General features: G+C 43.8%; 1 protein-coding gene across 1 annotated transcript; it reads left to right on the plus strand.

Annotated features, from left to right (window-relative positions):
* The first annotated feature begins 203 nt into the window (after window positions 1-203).
* On the plus strand, window positions 204-17,308 carry PAQR9 (progestin and adipoQ receptor family member 9). The gene is made up of 2 exons (XM_083614985.1): window positions 204-14,981; window positions 15,012-17,308. The coding sequence occupies exon 1, from the start codon at window positions 3,832-3,834 to the stop codon at window positions 5,206-5,208; it is 1,377 nt and encodes a 458-aa protein (XP_083471111.1). The 5' UTR covers window positions 204-3,831; the 3' UTR covers window positions 5,209-14,981; window positions 15,012-17,308.
* The last annotated feature ends 376 nt before the right edge of the window (window positions 17,309-17,684 follow it).

A 17,684-nucleotide genomic window follows, 5' to 3' on the forward strand; every position in this document is an offset into this window, starting at 1 on the left:
GGATAAAGCATCCCCTACCACTCTCTGGAAACCATTTGGATCCATTAAGTGGTGGGGGTGGACCATCCGAATCGGTCCCACCTCCCTGCAGAGGGGAAGGGTCGCAGAGAAGTCCAGTTGCACCAGGAAGTGATCTGACCATGGCACTTCTTTAGTTTCGCTTTTACTTAGTGTCAGATCACCAACATCCATAGATGTTGGTTTCAGAGGGAAGTTTGACCATATGAGAGCCATTGGGGTAGAGTTGTTCAAGTATCAAGACATGAACTTGAGAGGTCCATGTTCAAATTTACACTCAGCCATAGGGCTGAGTGACTTGGGGCCAGTTACTATCTCTTAGTTTACACTGCTTCCCATGGTTGTTAAGAGGGGAGGAAATGGGAGGGTAATTATGGGAGCTGCCTATGCATTTGCAACTTGTTTTTATTGCAGCACCCTAAACAGTATGATTAAATGCTCCCCACTTCCCTGAGCAGTGGTTTCCTGTAATTAAGAAGAGCACTGAAAACTTGTGTTGTCTTTGTTTACAAATACTGTATACAAGTTGGAGCCAAATGAAAGAAAGGTTCCTAAAAGCAGCCAGAATAACCATTGATGCCATTTCAGATTCTCATAGATGGAGAAAGAGGACACAAAATAGACTCCAGTACTAGCTGGCTCTTAAGAAAAGCATTATACCTCAATGTCAAATTATATGAAGTTAAAGAGAAACATCATTCTTCATAGATACTAAGCCTGCAGATAAAGCAATATAACTGGTATGGTCAAAGATCCTAAGCTTCTCTTGCTACGTACTGAAGAGAGTTTTTTTCCTGATATTTTTCCACTTCCCTGCTGGAATACAGAATGACTCTGTATATTTATTAAATACTATTTTCCTTTGCCATATGTATTTTATTATAAAATTGTTGGATGTGCAGTATCTTCTTCTGTGTAGGATCTGTTGTTCTAGTGTGAAAGCTAAACATGGCTTGTTGTTCTCTTTTCTTTCTCCAAATGTTCATTGCCTCTTATTCTGACTTGATCTGAGTGACTGCATTTTTATTCCACCCTTCCTCCAAGGAAATAGATGCCACCTCACTTCCTGAAAACAACTTGCGAGATACATTAGACCAAAAGATCATAAGCAATTGAGTTCACCCAGCAAGTTTTGTGGCTGACTGCAGGTTTGCCTCCCTGTTCATCATCCATTACTCTAAGCATTATGTCACACTGACTGGTTGGCCTGGAGCCAAACAGGAAAAGGAGGAAAAGAGGGAAGAATGTGTCACAACAAAGAACCAAATTGTCATGTTCTAATCTGATGCCTGATCTCATGGAGGCAAGGCTTTTCACAAGTTACAGGACCACGGATAGCTCCAAGTGAATTACCGTACTTGCCCTGGCAAAAGTTGGGAGCAGACTGATATCTTTTAAACTTCTGGGCTCATCCAGACTTCCACTTGCACCACTTTCCCCCAGGGAAACCTGATCTTTACCACTGGGTTTTCCACGGATTGACGTTTGCTCCAAAAGTTGCTCAGACCCATGCTTTCGCTATGGAAGTGTGGAGCTCTCTGTCGACTTCGTCTAGGCTCCACCCGCTTGCAGAGAACTTCAGAACTTTAAAGGGCAAATCCTCTGGCCTCAAGACTTCTACTCCTTCTCCATTCCATAGCACTCCCTGTGCTGCTAGACTGGTGAAGTGTAGTGGGAGGCATCTGATTCTTCAGGGGAAGATGCCCACCAAGGTCCCTAGTGGTCCAGAGGTTCTTCTGGAGGCCCCTGTCCAACAGCCTCAGTTACAATGGTCTCTTGGTATCTGGCAGCCAGCTTAGAACCCTGAACTTCATCCGACTCCTCAGCTGGTGCCTCTGCAGCCTCCAATTATGTGTGTGGATTACTGCTGGATTCAGGAGCCATGACAAAAGTAACTTCTACAAAGAGCAAATAATTAAGCTGTGGAATTCAGTGCCACCAGATGGCTCTAAAAGGGGATTAGACACTTGTGGGGGATAAAGCTTCTAGACAAGGTGGCTACTGCCTCCAGGTATTGGAGGCAGAGAATGCCTTTGGATATAAGGTGCCGAGAATCATGGGGGGGGGGTGGCATTGTTGCACTCATGGGTCTTAAGCACAGTGGCATCTTAATAGGCTTCTGGCCACCCAGGATACACTGATGGGCACATCTAATCACATGGAAAGTCCCATTGTTTACAGTATAACACTCCTTTGTCTTTTCTTTTCAATTATTAATTTGTTGCATATACATTACATCTCCCTGTTTTATTATTTATTGGTCACCTAAAACTGGTGGGAAATTTAAAGTGGCTGCTTCATTTCATCTTTTGAAACGAATCATCAGTTATGGTCAGTCATCATGCCCCAGTACAATAAGAATACCTACATTTCTGGAATATGCAATGACAATCGAAAACCCTGTCCAACTGATTTTTAAATACAGTAATGTGTTTTGAAGGCGGCTTTTAGGCAGGGAGGGAAGAGAAACGCTAGATAAACCAAAGGAATTGCTCCATACTGCCAGTCACAGATAACAGGCCTGTTTCATTCAGCTTTTTGGTGTATCTGTTTATCAAGGGCAAGAGAAGCTTACATGAGTGATTTAATGAGCATTCATCATGATTTGTGAGATTAGACAATGTTGCATCAAGCATTATCCCACAGTTTCCAGTGCATACTCCCTTTTCACAAAAAGTCTTACCTTTTGGGAAAGAGGCTTTGTTGCACAAGGGCTCAAATCAGCTTTAATTGTGCAGCCTGAATTTGCCGGGATGGGTCTGGATCCCACCCCAAAGTAATGGCAGTCTGGAAGTGCTCTAAAAATCATGGCCACACCATCTGGCATGGAAAAAAACAGGCCCTTTATCTCACAAAGGTCAAGCATATACCAGTCAGTTTAATAATCCACAGAATGACATTGTGCTGTACATATTAATTTGCATTAAAATGTACAACACAATGTCATTATATGGGTTAATTATCATAGAACAAGCAGTATTTTGGAGTTTTTTTAAGTAAATTGTTTAGTTGATGTACCTTTAAGGACTCACACTAACCTGTTTGTTAAAAAAAATCTCTATGCTCTAGTACTGAAAAGTCCTACTGTATTCAATGGGCTGCCCACAAATGAGGCTGCAGATCTTTGTGTCTGTTAATGGATGCATCGCGACATGTTGCTTTAAATCAATTTTCACTGCGCCTAAATCTATGGCTTTTGTGCACGCCTCTATAATATCAGCCTCTTGCCTTCTCCCCCGTCAATGTTCAAGCACAGGAGCTGACATCGAGAGACCTCCAAGGTAAGCCTAAGGAGATCGAATTACCAGTGAGAGGAGGACAGCTCCGAGGAGAGAGCAGAAGGGATCCCTTTTCTTGGCCAGGGTTTCGCCTAGTATTCAGAGAAAGTGACAGATGGGAAGGCAGGCAGGCGGGGGGGGGGGGAGGGAAGGAGGGAGGGAGGGCTCACGCGGCGGCGGCGGGGGCGGGGCATCCCCGGCTTTAGCAATTAATCGGTGCTCCCGGAGAGCTGAAAGGCACTGCAGTCTATGCCTTGCGTCGGGGGCATCAATCATTCAACCGGCGCGCGGCACCGAGGGCGCAGTTGGGAAAGGGGAAACTTTCCCCGCAGATGATTTAAGAAACCGAAGCCGCGGCGCAAGCGGGCGGGGAGTCTGGCTGAGCTATAGAAATTGACCCAGGCGTGCCTGGCCGGGCTTGAATTACCGCGGCGATGCGCCTGCCGTTTCTCCCTGCAGGAGCTGCTGCTGCGCGCTGGCTGGGGGCGAGCGAGGCTGCTGCTGCTGCTCCTGCCTGCCTCCTGCCCTTGCTGCAATGAATGATGCGGGAAGAGGAGGAGGAGGAGGAGGCGGTGGCCGCCGGCGCTGCTCGGGCGAAGCACAAATCCACCGCAACTCCTCCAGTAGCAGCAGCAGCAGCAGCAAGGAAAGCGGCTTTGCCTTGGTGAGCTTACATCACAATCCCGGCTCGGGCTGCTGTTTCTCTAAGCGGCACGCAGCAGCCGGCGGCCGGCCTCTCCTCCAGCCCCACGCCGGGGAGCCGTCGAGGGAGGAGGGCGCCAGGATGCCCGCGGGCGGCGGATCCGACGAGGGCCAGGCGCCCCCTGGAGCCGCGCCGTCGCCCAAGCCTGCCCGCTCCTCGGGCCGGCCGCCGTCTCGTCGGGAAGGCGGCCCCGGCCCGCTGCTGCGCTGGGACGAGGTCCCCGACGACTTCGTGGAGTGCTTCATCCTGTCGGGCTACCGGCGCCTGCACTGCACGGCGCAGGAGTGCCTGGCGTCGGTGCTGCAGCCCACCAACGAGACGCTCAACTTCTGGACGCACTTCGTGCCGCTACTGCTCTTCGCCGCCAAGTTCTGCCGCCTGCTGCTGCTGCGCGGCGCCGGCGACGTGCCCTTCCACCACCCGGCGCTGCTGCCGCTCTGGTGCTACGCGTCGGGCGTGCTGCTCACCTTCGCCATGAGCTGCACGGCCCATGTGTTCAGCTGCCTGTCGCTGCGCCTGCGCGCCGCCTTCTTCTACTTGGACTACGCCTCCATCAGCTACTACGGCTTCGCCAGCACCGTGGCCTACTACTACTACCTGCTGCCGGGCCTCAGCCTGCTGGAGCCCCGCGCGCTCAGCCGCTACCTGCAGCAGCGCCTGGGCTGGCACGTGGACTGCAGCGCGCCGCTGGCCGCCTACAGCGCGCTGGTGCTGCCCGTGGCCTTCGCGCTGGCCGTGGCCTGCACCGTGGCCTGCTGCAAGAGCCGCTCCGAGTTTTGCGCCTACCCCTTCGCCATCCGCACCTTCGTCTTCGTCATGCCGCTCAGCATGGCCTGCCCCATCATGCTGGAGAGCCTCCTCTTCGACCTGCAGGGCCACAACCCCACGCTCTTCGTCCACTTCTACCGCCGCTACTTCTGGCTGCTGGTGGCCGCCTTCTTCAACGTCAGCAAGATCCCCGAGCGCATCCAGCCGGGCCTCTTCGACATCATCGGCCACAGCCACCAGCTCTTCCACATCTTCACCTTCCTCAGCATCTACGACCAGCTCTTCTACGTCGAGGAAGGCCTGCAGCAGTTCCTGCAAGGGCACGCGCCCGCCTTGCCCACCTTCGCGGGCACGGTGGGCTACATGCTGCTCTTGATACTGTGCCTGGGCCTGGTCATCAGGAAGTTTCTCAACGTCCCGGAAGCCTGCAAACAGGATTGAGGTAGCCTCCCCTTACGGTTTCTGTTGCAGGTCTCCATTTAAATCGCCCGGAGGGTATTTTTTTAAAAAATATTTTATTTTGCTGGCTTGCTGCAGAAAAACTCAAGGAGGTTGACTCTCTAAGAAGCCCTGGTACCTTTCAGAGAAAGGTGCTAAGAAGAGCACTGAATTCGTCCAAATCAAGCACTGAACTCCTTAGGGGAAAATGAACACTTCTGTTTCTCTGGAAACAAATTTAGATTTTAGAAAATGGCGCTCTAGCCGCATCACTGTATACAACTTACTCTTATTTATTGCTGCTTAGGATACAAAGAAAAGCCATTTAGGACCCTTTCTTGAACTCTACTACAATTTGATCCTCAGTAAATTTTTTGAAAGCAAGCCGCGCTGTCTTACTTTCAACTAATGTGCCTAGGATCAAGGTTTCAGGGGAACAATATGCATGGACCATATGAATGCTATCTACTGATTTCAGACTGTCTAGGAGATGTTATTTCAATTAGCAATATATGCTAGGCCTGCACTGATGAACTGTTGAGATTTAAAATCAGATAATGCACATGATGCACTCAAGGATGTGTGTGTGTGTGTGTGTGCATTTTCTGTTAAAGTATTTTGAAGTCATATGCACTGGAACTTGGTTTTCAACACAAGCAGATTGAGTTCTGTTTCTTTTTGCATTAACTTGCCTTGGCCCCAAGGCAAATGCAGTACTTAAAACTTCTGTATAGAAATACCTTTAAGTAACTGTGAACTATAGTGGAACTGGGTTATAATTTGATCAGAAGCTGTTGGTTAAACTGTGAGAAACAAAAGGTGAGCAGGGAACATAGCCAGCCCAACCTCTACACATAAAGCCCGTCTCTTGCAAAATGCTTTATACAGTCGTACCTTTATACAGAACGCCTTGTGAGTCTAATGTTTTGGCTCCCGAACGATTGAAACTCGGAAGTGACTGTTCTGGTTTTCAAACGTTCTTTTGGAAGCCGAAAATCTGACAGGGCTTCCCTGGCTTCCAATTGGCTGCAAGAGCTTCCTGCAGCCAATCAGAAGCCACACTTTGGTTTTCGAATGTTTTGGAAGTCGAACAGACTTCCGGAACGGATTCCACTTGACTTCCAAGGTACGGCTGTACTCTGGTTCTGGTGCCCATTTACAAAATATGCATCTCTTGTCAGTTGTGAAGGGTGCACATTTATATAAATGGCACATAAGCTGAAAGTATAGCTGAAGGAGTTGTTCACTTTAGAATTAACATAGTTTCAGAACATCTTAGAAAAAGTAGCACTAAATACAGGACCAAATCACCAGTGAGTTTATTAACGTGTCAGAATATGATTGCACTATTAGTTATCCTGGCATAACAGCCACAGAACAAACTTTCTGATTTGCTTACATACATACATACCCAGGGGGGTATGGCAGAGTTGAGCTGAAAGAGAGCTTTACAACAATCCAATGGCAAGTTCTTTTATCACCTCCTGTGCTATGTGATAGTGGCAGGGTTTTTACACCTCTTGGTCAAGTTTACAGTTTCATAGAAAAATATGTGGATGTCCCAGGATAGATGACAAGGAAGTGTTCATGAAAGATGCTGAAAATTTTATGTTCACGTTGATAGCAACTGTTATCTCAGGACTGTAACTCGGGGGGGGGGGGAATACTTCTGAATTTTGATTGTGTAAACAAATCATCGGTAAAACTTATGAAAATAAAAGCTCAGAGGCACAGAGAGAAAATCCGCAACTGTACTGTTTCAGGAGAGTTGTGGAAGTAAACAAAGCACTGGTCCATGATTCCTATTCCAAGAAGAAAAACCAGCATTTAGAAACCTACAATAATAAGCTTTTATGGACTAGAACCCATTTCATCAGGTGCATGAAGTGTTTCCTCAGTTGGAATATCACACACACACACACACACACACACACACACACAAACTGGGGGCAGTGATGGGATCATAAGCAGCATAGCAAAGAACAACCTGAATTGTGGGCAAGACATGCTGTGCCATTTCTGTGCAAACTCAGCACAGTGACCACTCACAATGCCTGTAATTGATTATAATCTTCTTAGCTTTCCTGTGCTAATTTGAATACCCATAGTGTGGGAGAGAACCTTGGGCACAGTCAAGCCCTAAATGAATAAAATCAGACTCCTACAAGCAATTATAGTTTGGCAGTTTTACATCGGGGGCTCCTATTGAAGTTGTTCTGTTCATCAGCTGTCTGTTCATCAACAGTGGTGTCCTGGGTGATTTATTTATTTGTTTGTTTATGCTTTTGATCATTGTGATTCTCAAAGAACGGATACAGTTTTAAAACATTAACAGCACAACTACAATCATAAAAGTGTCACCGGTGAGGATAAAGCCAAGAGCCGGCATTTAAAAACAATTAAACAACTAAGCCGGACAAATAACAAAACACTTGTCTTAGGAGGAAGGTCCTAATTGCCTGCTTAAAGGGGGCAAGCTTCCAGAAGAGAGGATTGGAATGTTCTCTCCCTGGTTTGTGAGCTTCCCCAGTTTTTGTGTCAGATTTGTGTCTAGTTTGTCCCTGGTAGACAGCAAAAAGACAATGTTTGCAGGTCACTGCATATATCCAGTTCAGAGAGGAGCAGGTGAATGAGCCCCTGACAGAGTGGCCTTGTGTAATGTTATTACCTTCTTGTTGGCTAATGTTAGATTGTGTAATGTTGTTACCCTAAATTGATATAGTCTAGGTTTGTTGCAGAATCTGGTTCCTCAGGTGTGTGTCTCACTAGTTGTCCTGTTGCTGGTAAGGGAACTCTTAGACATCAAGCCAGCCACAGGACCTATGAAAAGGAATATCATTGTCTGACATGGTCATCCATAATCTTGCAGACCTTTGGGTAGAGGCCTCTCCTTGCTTACAACAAACACCCTTTTGCTGTCTTGCCTAACACAAACAGGTCAGTCTTTGCCCAAAGTCTGTGTACATCAGGCATTAAAAAGAAAACAGCAGAACATTTCACTCTCCCAGAACACACTGCTGCTTACAGGAAAATCACTGCACTCCAAAACCAAAAAACTTTCCAAGGGAGGTTCCAGCACGGAAATGCCAAATTTGAATATATAAGCAGTTTGAATCAATTATTTTAAGAGTCAAATTGGAAACAAATCTTTCTCTTCCACGCTGGGCTTTGAATTAGCATAGCAAAGCACAGAGCATTACTGCAGTTGGGAGTGGTCACCGTGCTTATTTTGCATACACCTGAGCTTTTCATGGAAACATTACTTACTGTTGAATTTCATGGCCTTTGGGCTCCACTGTTTACTACTTTGCACCCTCTATACCTCCGGGTATGACTAGAAAAATCTACCAACTGAAGATACCTCTTTATGTGTGTGATGATGGGTTCCAGTTCACAAAACCTTATGCTACAATATACCTGTTAGTCTTTTTGAGGCCACAATACTAAATGATTTTTATTTTTACTATAATGAACTAGCACAGCCAACCCTCTGTGATCCATAATCCTACATAAGAACATAAAAAAGCCCTGCTGGATCAGGCCAAAGGCCCATCTAGTCCAGTATCCTGTTCTCTCAGTGGTCAACTAGATCCCTATGGGATGCATCACAACACTCTCTCCCCTCTGTAATTTCCACCAACTCATATTCAGACTCCCATATTGACAACATAGCCATTTTGGTTAGTAGGCACTGATAAGTAGCCTTATCATGTAGCGGTGGCCTTGAATTTTGATAGCAGAAACAACACGTATTGTGGGTTGGCCTAAATTGAATACTTTAAAATGTAAGGAAGACATCAGGATCAACTTGGAAGAGTGAACTATTTGTCAGGAACTTAGGTGAAGTAAAATTGTCATTCTATACTCTTTCTCTGTTCCTCTGCTATTTCCTAATTCAACATTGTGCAGTCATAGATGGGCATTAAGAGTCACCTAATTTCAGGATAATCCGAAGGTGGGTTTTTTTAGGTGACTCTGTTTTTTTCAGTTTCCTGTTAGATGTATGGATAAAGAGCACCCCCACCCCCTTAATGAATAAATTCTAGAGCAGTTCAGGGTATTTCAATTCAAAAGTTGTTCTGTGATGAACAGTTGCTTTTATTCTTGACCAGACATTCTGTCAGTACTCATATCATTTTAAGCCTGTAAGCAAGGCAGTGTTTTTTCCAGAGGGGCAGATAACATAATCCGAGCAAATCGTGACAATAATTGTCACGACATAGTGGTATGGTACTATATAATGCAAGGATATTATACTAGGAAGTTTAGGTGGCAAACCATTGGTTTTCTCCACTGGAAATAAATGGTATCATTTGTTAGTGCATTGTTCCTGGTTTGATTTGAAACATAGGTGCTCTTCTCTTAGATCATCAAATCACAGATAAGACTAGAACACTGAGGCCCTCCCATGCAGATAGAATGGTTGGGTTCTGCTTAATAAGCCAAGATGAACAATTTTTTTGCCTACGCCTGCGGCAGAGCAAGCAAGCAAACCAGGAACTCTTCGGCCAACCATAGTTTCCCATTTAATCCAAACTGGGAAGCTATGGTTGCCAGCTTCCAGGATATTAAACCATAATTTGAAGTTGGTTTAATATCCTGACTTGTTCTGCAGCGATTAATCATTGTTTTCAGGTTTGGGCAAAATGGGAAACTATGAATAATTACAGGGCTCCTGGTTTAGTTGTGTGTCATGAAAAGCTAGGAGCAGAGCGGCTGTGTGAGGGGAGGGGAAAGGATCGTTCATATTGTGGATAACTGAGCTGAGATTTATTTATTTATATTTGTTTATTAAATTGTATACTGCCCTTCATCTGAAGATCACAGGGTGGTTCACAACGTAAAAATACAAAATGAGAACACAAATACATAATAAAACAAGAACACAGAAATCAAAGCAATAACCTTTCTCCCATAAACACATGTAAAAGGCCATAGAATGTTTAATCAGCCAAAGGCCTATTTATAAAGAAACATTTTCGTCTGGTGACTGAATGATTATCAGCACCGGATTAATCCTTAACCATGGTTATGTTTTCCTTAACCATGGCTAACTGTTACATTTTAATACATTAGGTTTTTTTTATATAAAAAAAATAAATGTGCATATATATATTCCACTCTTCAACTCCAATGAAGTTTCTAGAGCAGCTAACAGAGAGCACCACCAACTATTGAAAATTACAGTCATCACATTAAAACAACAAATAGCAGGCCATGAGTTGAATGACAGGTGTTAAAACCAATTTAAAACACCAAGCCCAGTAAGATAACACAGGTATCAGTACAATTATAAATTAAGTATCGGCCACAAACTAGAATGTGAAACCTTAGTTTGGTACACATTTTGTGGTCTTAACCTTCATTAGTCTCAATTATGGCTAGGCACTATGTAAAAAGAAAAAAAGGGCCTGGCTGGGGAAATACATGTTTATTGCACAATATGCAGTATATCAACATTTTGTTTCTCTTTAGCTAAGTCTGCCCAGCCTGTGACTTTGTATAGTTTCATACGCTTCTCTTCTCCAAATGAGGAGCAGCTGCAGGTTTTAACCTTTTATCGTATTCTGCACATATTCTGCGTATACGGCACAGTGAATCTGACATGGGCTGGCTAAAAATAAATGTTGTTGTTTGGGTGAAATTCATCCAGAACAACATAATTGTTTTAATGATTTGCCCCCAAAATGACTCACCCAGCCTTCAAAATAAATAATTTATCCGAAGCATTTCTCCAGGAGAGGCCATTAGAGCATCGAGTTCGGCAATTAAGAAATGCACTGGAAAATGGAAAAGTCAAGGAGTTAACACTCTCACTGCTATGAGAAACCTCAGAGTCCAATTTAAATCTGAAAAGAGGTTTATACAGTATAATGAGTGGCGGGTGGGTTTTTTGTTTTGCTTTTTGTGCTTGCTAGTTACGTCGTAAGGGGCATCTTGCAAAGCAATGTCAGAAAGGCCGTGGCGAACGGTAAAAATACATTTGATATTTAGACCATGTGATGGCTTCTATATATATCTCAATTACAGATAAAAGCTTATGGTGCTGATATGGTGTTAGCTGTTCTTACAGCTACTTACTTTACTACTTTTTCCACCTAGAGACCTAACAGCCTTTTTCCTAGTCGGGAGTTGTTCCGTGATCCATGGATATGAAGCATGCTAACCATCCCAAGTCCACCTAAGGAGTCAGTTCTTACTTGTGGTTGCTTATATGTGTTTTACTGGATCTATCAGAGGGCAAATATTTGTTTAGAAATCTTTATATACTGCCCTTCACCCCATTTGAATTTCAGGGCGGTGTAAACCCAATTTATATCATAGCAAGAAATAATAAGACAGCCGATAAAATAGATCACGTTAGATCACCATTTTTTAATTGAAAATCATTGCTAAGGCTATCTGTGCTTCAGATATCGGTTGCCACATTTCTGTGCAGGATTTCTAAGGAGCAAGTATTTGAATGTTTGGTTTTAGCCCCGTTGAAGGGCACACCTATAGCAAAGGCGGCATAGTTTGCTAATTGATGGTTTATTGTCCGTAAATATGGGGAGAAAGCTATAATATGAAGGTCCATCATTTTCTTTTTGGTTTTAAGTCAGTGGCAAAAGCTATGCTACGTTATTTGTGAGCAAGAGGCAACTCCAGATAGGTAAGAGGGCACAACGGCGTTCATTATATCCGTAGACATATGCTATGTCCAGACAACCAACTCTGCCGCTGAGGGCTGTTTAGGGAAGAGACTTGTACAAAGCTTTGAATATTTCTTCATTTCTGTAATGTGTCTGGATTCAACGCCTTTCTCTAAAACATTGTAGGGGAATGGGATGGCCATTGTTCATTGGTATTTGAGCAATGGACCCCCTTTATGGAAGAGTCCCTAACAGACCAGGGGCTAGGAATTCTCAGATCCAGGGACCAGCCCTACAAGCCTATTTAGCCCTCAGGGCTCCGCCCGCCAGGCTACACACCCTCCCCTGACACACCTCCTCTTCCCAGGCCACACCTTACTAGCCCTGCTTCACAGCAGCCTCAGGTGTTTTTGCTGGAATGTGATCTTGAACTCTGATCACGACCCCTTGTTTGTCTGGATGGAAGATAGAAAGGTGTATGAGTGCGGAAACTAGTGTACTGCATAAAGTTAAATCTTATAGTTGCTTCTCTGACCACTTTTGCCTCTGGGCTGGCATGAGGCCCCTGGAAGGTTTCCCAGAACAGAATGTGGCCCTCAAGCCATACAAGGCTTACAACTGTGTTTCGTAAAATAGTGCACCAGTGGATGTTATCCTGAAAGCATCTTTATACACACTTTTAAAGGGCAGGTGCTGTGCATACCAAGGGAAACCTGCTGACTTTGGCAAATTCTTTTGTTTGAGAGTTTATGTGATATATATGCCACAAAACATAGTGATTTCTACAGAGAACATAATGTTTCCAGTTGCTGCAGAACATGTTCCGGTTCTCAGTTTGTTTATTTTTCATCCCAAGTTGACCATACTAGATATTATAGAATGTCTGAAAGTGGGGCCTGGAGTACATTCATTTGTATGGCAGTTGTACCTACCTAAGAGTGCAGCTAAAAGTGCACTTCAAAGCATTTGTTCACCATCATTATTATTCATTAAATCTGTATACCGCCGTATACCCATAGGTCTTAGGGCGGTTCACAACACATTTATTCAGAATTAGATTCCTTGAAATCAATGGGATTTGCTTCTGAGTGAGAACATCAAGGATTATTGTGGCACCATAAAGACTAACAAATTTATTACGGCATAAATTTTCAAGGACCACAGTCCATTTCATCAGCTGCACTTTTTCAAAGAAAGGTATCCTTAGGACTGGCATAAAAATATTCATCCCTTTCTGAGGCTAACATTTTCAAGTTGAGAGGCCGCAGAAAAGGTTGTGAATCCACAATTTTCCATGTTTAATATGTAGAAATGGAGCAGGCAGACCAAAAATGTTACCATTCTGCCTTACTCATTCTGAGCTTATTTGAACTTATTTTCTCATGTTCAGACTCCCACCTAGTTAGCCATTCCAACAGAACTGTAACTTGACTATTTTCTGTGTTTGAATCAGTAGAAGCCATCTTAGTATAGTATTCCTCCGGGCAAAATTGTACGGGGACGTTGTGCTTTGAAACTAGCTAAAATCATTTGGTTGTTGTCCGCATGCCTTACAGCAGGATGTTGTTGGGTGACTCCAACTCCCATCAGCCCCAGCCAATGTGGCTAGTGGTCAGGGACGATGGGAATTGTAGTCCAACAATATCTGGAGGATCACAGGCTGCACACCCCTGCCTTACAAGCAAAGCATCATGCACACAGTAATTGCCCAATTATGCACGTTACAGTTTCCTGCTTAAGTTGTTGGAGCACAGAGCTGAGAATTAAAGTTAAAGATTCTAATTCCAGTTTGGTTGCCAGCAGTCAGTTTAGTCATTCACAAATTTTTCATAAGAAGAAAATGTAATTAATAACTTCACCATAAACACTTGAGACACAATCTGGTTCAACCATGGGCAGAAAGCAAGACAGAGAGCCTGGAGCCCTCCAGGTGTTGTTAGAATGCAACAACCATCCGCTTCTGCTATCATGGCTAATGGTCAGAGATGATGGGAGTTGTCGTCCAACAAGGTCAGGAAGGCCACAGGTTCCTCATTCTTGGTGTAGAGCCTTGGAAGTCCCCTCTCCTTGCCTATATTTCAGGTAGCAGACAGAGAGTTATTACAGACAACAAGAGGTCTATGACGTTCTCTATATTGCTACTCACCCAGCTCCATTCATTGCAACTTACATCGCTGCATAATGTGTGTATGAATGTGGGGAGGGGGGAAACAGGGCTTATTTGAGTCTTGGGTATCTTCCAGCTGCTGATGCCATGTTGGGGCACTGTGGTTGTGGCTTTGTGGTGCAATCCAGCAAAGCTTCGGCACTTTTTAAAGTGCCACCGATTTCAAGCACATGCTTGATTAACACTCAGAGAAATAAACAGTATGTTGTAGTGCTTAACTTTGTCTAGATTGCTCACGTTTTTGAAATGCAGTTTTGTTGTCCTCACTGGGGAATTAAGACCCCCCCCCAAATTAAGTTCCATTGATTGTGCATAGGAATGAACCATTTAGTCAACAGGATTATGCCAGACATGTATTCAGTCATCCTCCTCTGTTACTCCACCTATAAAATGGGGATTATTTGCTTAACTACCTCATCAGAAATGTTTATGAGTAAGTGTCTTCAAAACACTTTGAAAGCAATGCAGAAAGAACTAATGGAGTGTTTGACACTAAGAGTGTTGTTTACTTCTGGTGGTTCACTTTCTCATCTGTAGAAGAAGCATTTATGCCTGTAAGATTTAAACAAACAAACAAACAAACAAACACTTGCAAACCCTTCCACTTGTGGTTCAGTTTCTGTTTCAAAAATTCAGAAATGATCTTGGGAGTAAACCTTATTGAATTCAATGGGACTTAGTTCTGAGTAGACAGGGTTAGGATTGCACTGCAAATTCTCATTGTCTTGACCAAAATGCCTTACCCAGGTATGGTGTGAACAGCAAAGTGTCTTTACAACAGAATACAGAATTGCAAGAGAGGGGTAAGGCAAACATGTTTCTTTTGAAAATATTTATTGCTTTGCCCGGAATTTACCTTCAGTACATGCTTAGAAACAAGTCACCGTCTGTCCTGTCGTCTGCCAGTGAAAATAAATAGGGGAAATTCTCGTTGATTTTATATTGTTGTATTTGTTTTGGTACAACGCTGGTACAGTGTTGTTTCACCTTTCAGAGTGAAACGCAAGGTACAGTTACACACCGAAATGACTGCAATGTTCCCCAGATGTAATAATGTTACTTCAGAGAAAATTCTTCACAGTCCAGAGGGACTGACTCCCAAGTAAGTGGGGACAAAATTGTAGCTTCAAAGACTTTATCTCTTTCCCAACCCTCGTGGGTCCTCTTTTTGAAACTACTTTTCTGAATGGTACATCTGAGTAGGTGAGACAGACAAAATACATCTAGGGACTTACTCGATGAGTGGTGGTAATCAGATCTGGATAAATTTGAAGGGCAGTCTGTGCTTCAGCCAGTTTAAAGAGAAGAGTTTGGATTAAAGCCAGTTAATTCTCAGTGACTTCCACTGGATATTTATATTATTTTATTCTTGGGTATTATGTAATTTATTTTTGCTGTCTTTGGTTTTTAAAGAGCCGGGGTGTGCCTGTAAGTACTTGATCTTATAAAAATGCAGGTCTCTTTCTCTCCCTTGTGTTGCTTGTTGATAACAGCCTACTGAGAATTTTTCCTTCTCGGTCCTTCTGTTTGGAGCTGCCCAACATAATTTGCACAGAGTAAGAGAGATAACTCCAGCACCTATGTATTCTTTAAGGCCAATTTTATTTTCAGAAGTTGTGGTATGTGTATCTCCCTGGAAAGATTGCTAATAGAGGCATAAACTGCAATCACACTGTCACAGTGCTTGCTGCAGAATGGGATTTTGGTTTTTAGAGTCAATTCAGAAGTGCAGCTGAATGTATTTACTTACTCATTCATTCGTTCACAATATTTATATGCTGCCCAATAACAGAGTTTTCTGGATGGCTTTTAATAACAGTAAAATGCAAGTGCAAACAATAAAATATAAACCAGGAGAACAAAATCAGTATAACAAATCCTCACCAAGAAATAAATTTTAGATTTTAAAATGTAAGAGTCGAAGGGCTAGGAAAATAAAAGGGTCTTGGCCCAAAAGGACCACAAAGTGGGCACTAGGCAGGTCTTTCAGGGGAGACCATTCCACAGCCAGGATGCAAACTGCAAAAATAGCTGTTTTCTGCTGTCATCACCTGATGCACCCAATAATTTCAGGGTTGGGGGCGGTTAAAAGAGGTGAGCCCAGATGAATGTAGCTCACTTGTTTGGAAGCACTCATATGTCAGCATCTCCCTGGAAGTAGAAACTCTCCCTTCGGTGGAAATGTTAGAAACAGCATATTTGAACAGGGTGCCTATTGCCCTGCCCTGGGGTAGGCTTGAGCTATTCATTGTTGAATTTGTGGAGACCTGGTGCAACATAGTTCAAAATACCAGGCACAGCGGGGGACTGTGTATCTCACTTAAAAAGAGGTTGATGTGCTGCTAATACAGGTACACCTCACAGACATGCGCACACCCAGGAAAGATGTGGCAGGCCCTCTGTTCACATAAGCAGGGACAGAGGATGTGAAGCTTGCTGATATGCTGTCTAATACCACTTCCAAGTAGCATGTTCGGGGGGAACAAGAGCAGCCATTGAACAACTGCTTCCTTGGTGGCCTGCCATGGATTCGGGGCTATGCGCCTTTCCCTTGCATGCATTCTTTCCCTCTGCCTCCTTGCAGGGTGGCAAAAAAGAGGGGGGGAGGCGTGTCCCCAGAACTGGGCCAAATAAAGTTGCCCTGTGTTTTTGAGGCTGGGAAGCTGAAATAAGAGACCTTCATTCAGCCACCTTCAGGAGCCTTAAATCAGGTGCCATGGAAACTACTTATAGTCTCCCTGGTTGATGGCTGCAATGGGAAACAAAAATCCTTCTCCAGTCACTTTCCAGCCTCTCTTTATCAGCCTTGCAGCTCTCCTCCCTTCTCCTTCCATCCCTTTTCTATTACAGGAAGAAGAAGAAGAAATGTGTACCGTGTCAATGTCTGATCATTTCTGGGGGGTTCTTGTCTGATCCAATGGGCAACAATTTCCCCTGGGCTACCAGTGAAGGAACTCCATGGTTAAAGGGCCTATATTGTACATCCCACTATGACTTCATATTTCTGAGTTTGCTGCTGTATTTAAGAGTTTATTGAATGGAATTTGTTAGGGATATCCTTGTACCTGCTGGCGTGTTGAGCACTTGTTCTTGCCACAGGGTTTTGTTACGATGATGCCTGTGAAAATGAAGATAGCAAAGTGCAGGTGTTTATTTTAATCTTCTGTGTTTGCTTGTTTGCTTTTTAAAGGATTTGTTCTTAAAAGTCTTGGTTGCTAATTATATTGTCAAATCGAGGTACTGTACATTTTTTGGCAGAAAGGGGGGAGGTAAAGAAATCCAAATAAAACTGTTTCTGAAATCAGCTTTTAGATCAGCTTGTGAAGTTTGCTTATGAACATTAGATCTGCTGGACCACAGTTCGCATTGTCTTCCATGTTACATGTAAATGATGGCCTTCGCAGCTATAACGATTCCATGCAATGTGTACATGAGTGTTCTCACTGCATTTTTACTGTCACTTAGACTCAGACTGTGATGCAATCTGGAAGATGTAATGGGTGTTAGTCATGCTCAGTGCAGACCCTTTGAAATCAGTGGGACAAATCAGTCTTAGCTGATTTAAATCCCTTTGATTTCATTGTGCTCATTTTAAGCATGGCTCTCTCTGGATCTAGCCAGTATGACCAAATAAAAAGGAAAACCATACGTCATTGAATTGAACAATTTTGAAACTTGTT

The sequence above is a fragment of the Podarcis filfolensis genome (assembly GCF_964270895.1).
Source record: "Podarcis filfolensis genome assembly, chromosome: 5".
Lineage (NCBI taxonomy): Eukaryota > Metazoa > Chordata > Lepidosauria > Squamata > Lacertidae > Podarcis > Podarcis filfolensis.

Bases quoted from the DNA above. Each gene is read 5' to 3' on its own strand.
- PAQR9 (XM_083614985.1), top strand. From the start codon at position 3,832: ATGAATGATGCGGGAAGAGGAGGAGGAGGAGGAGGCGGTGGCCGCCGG.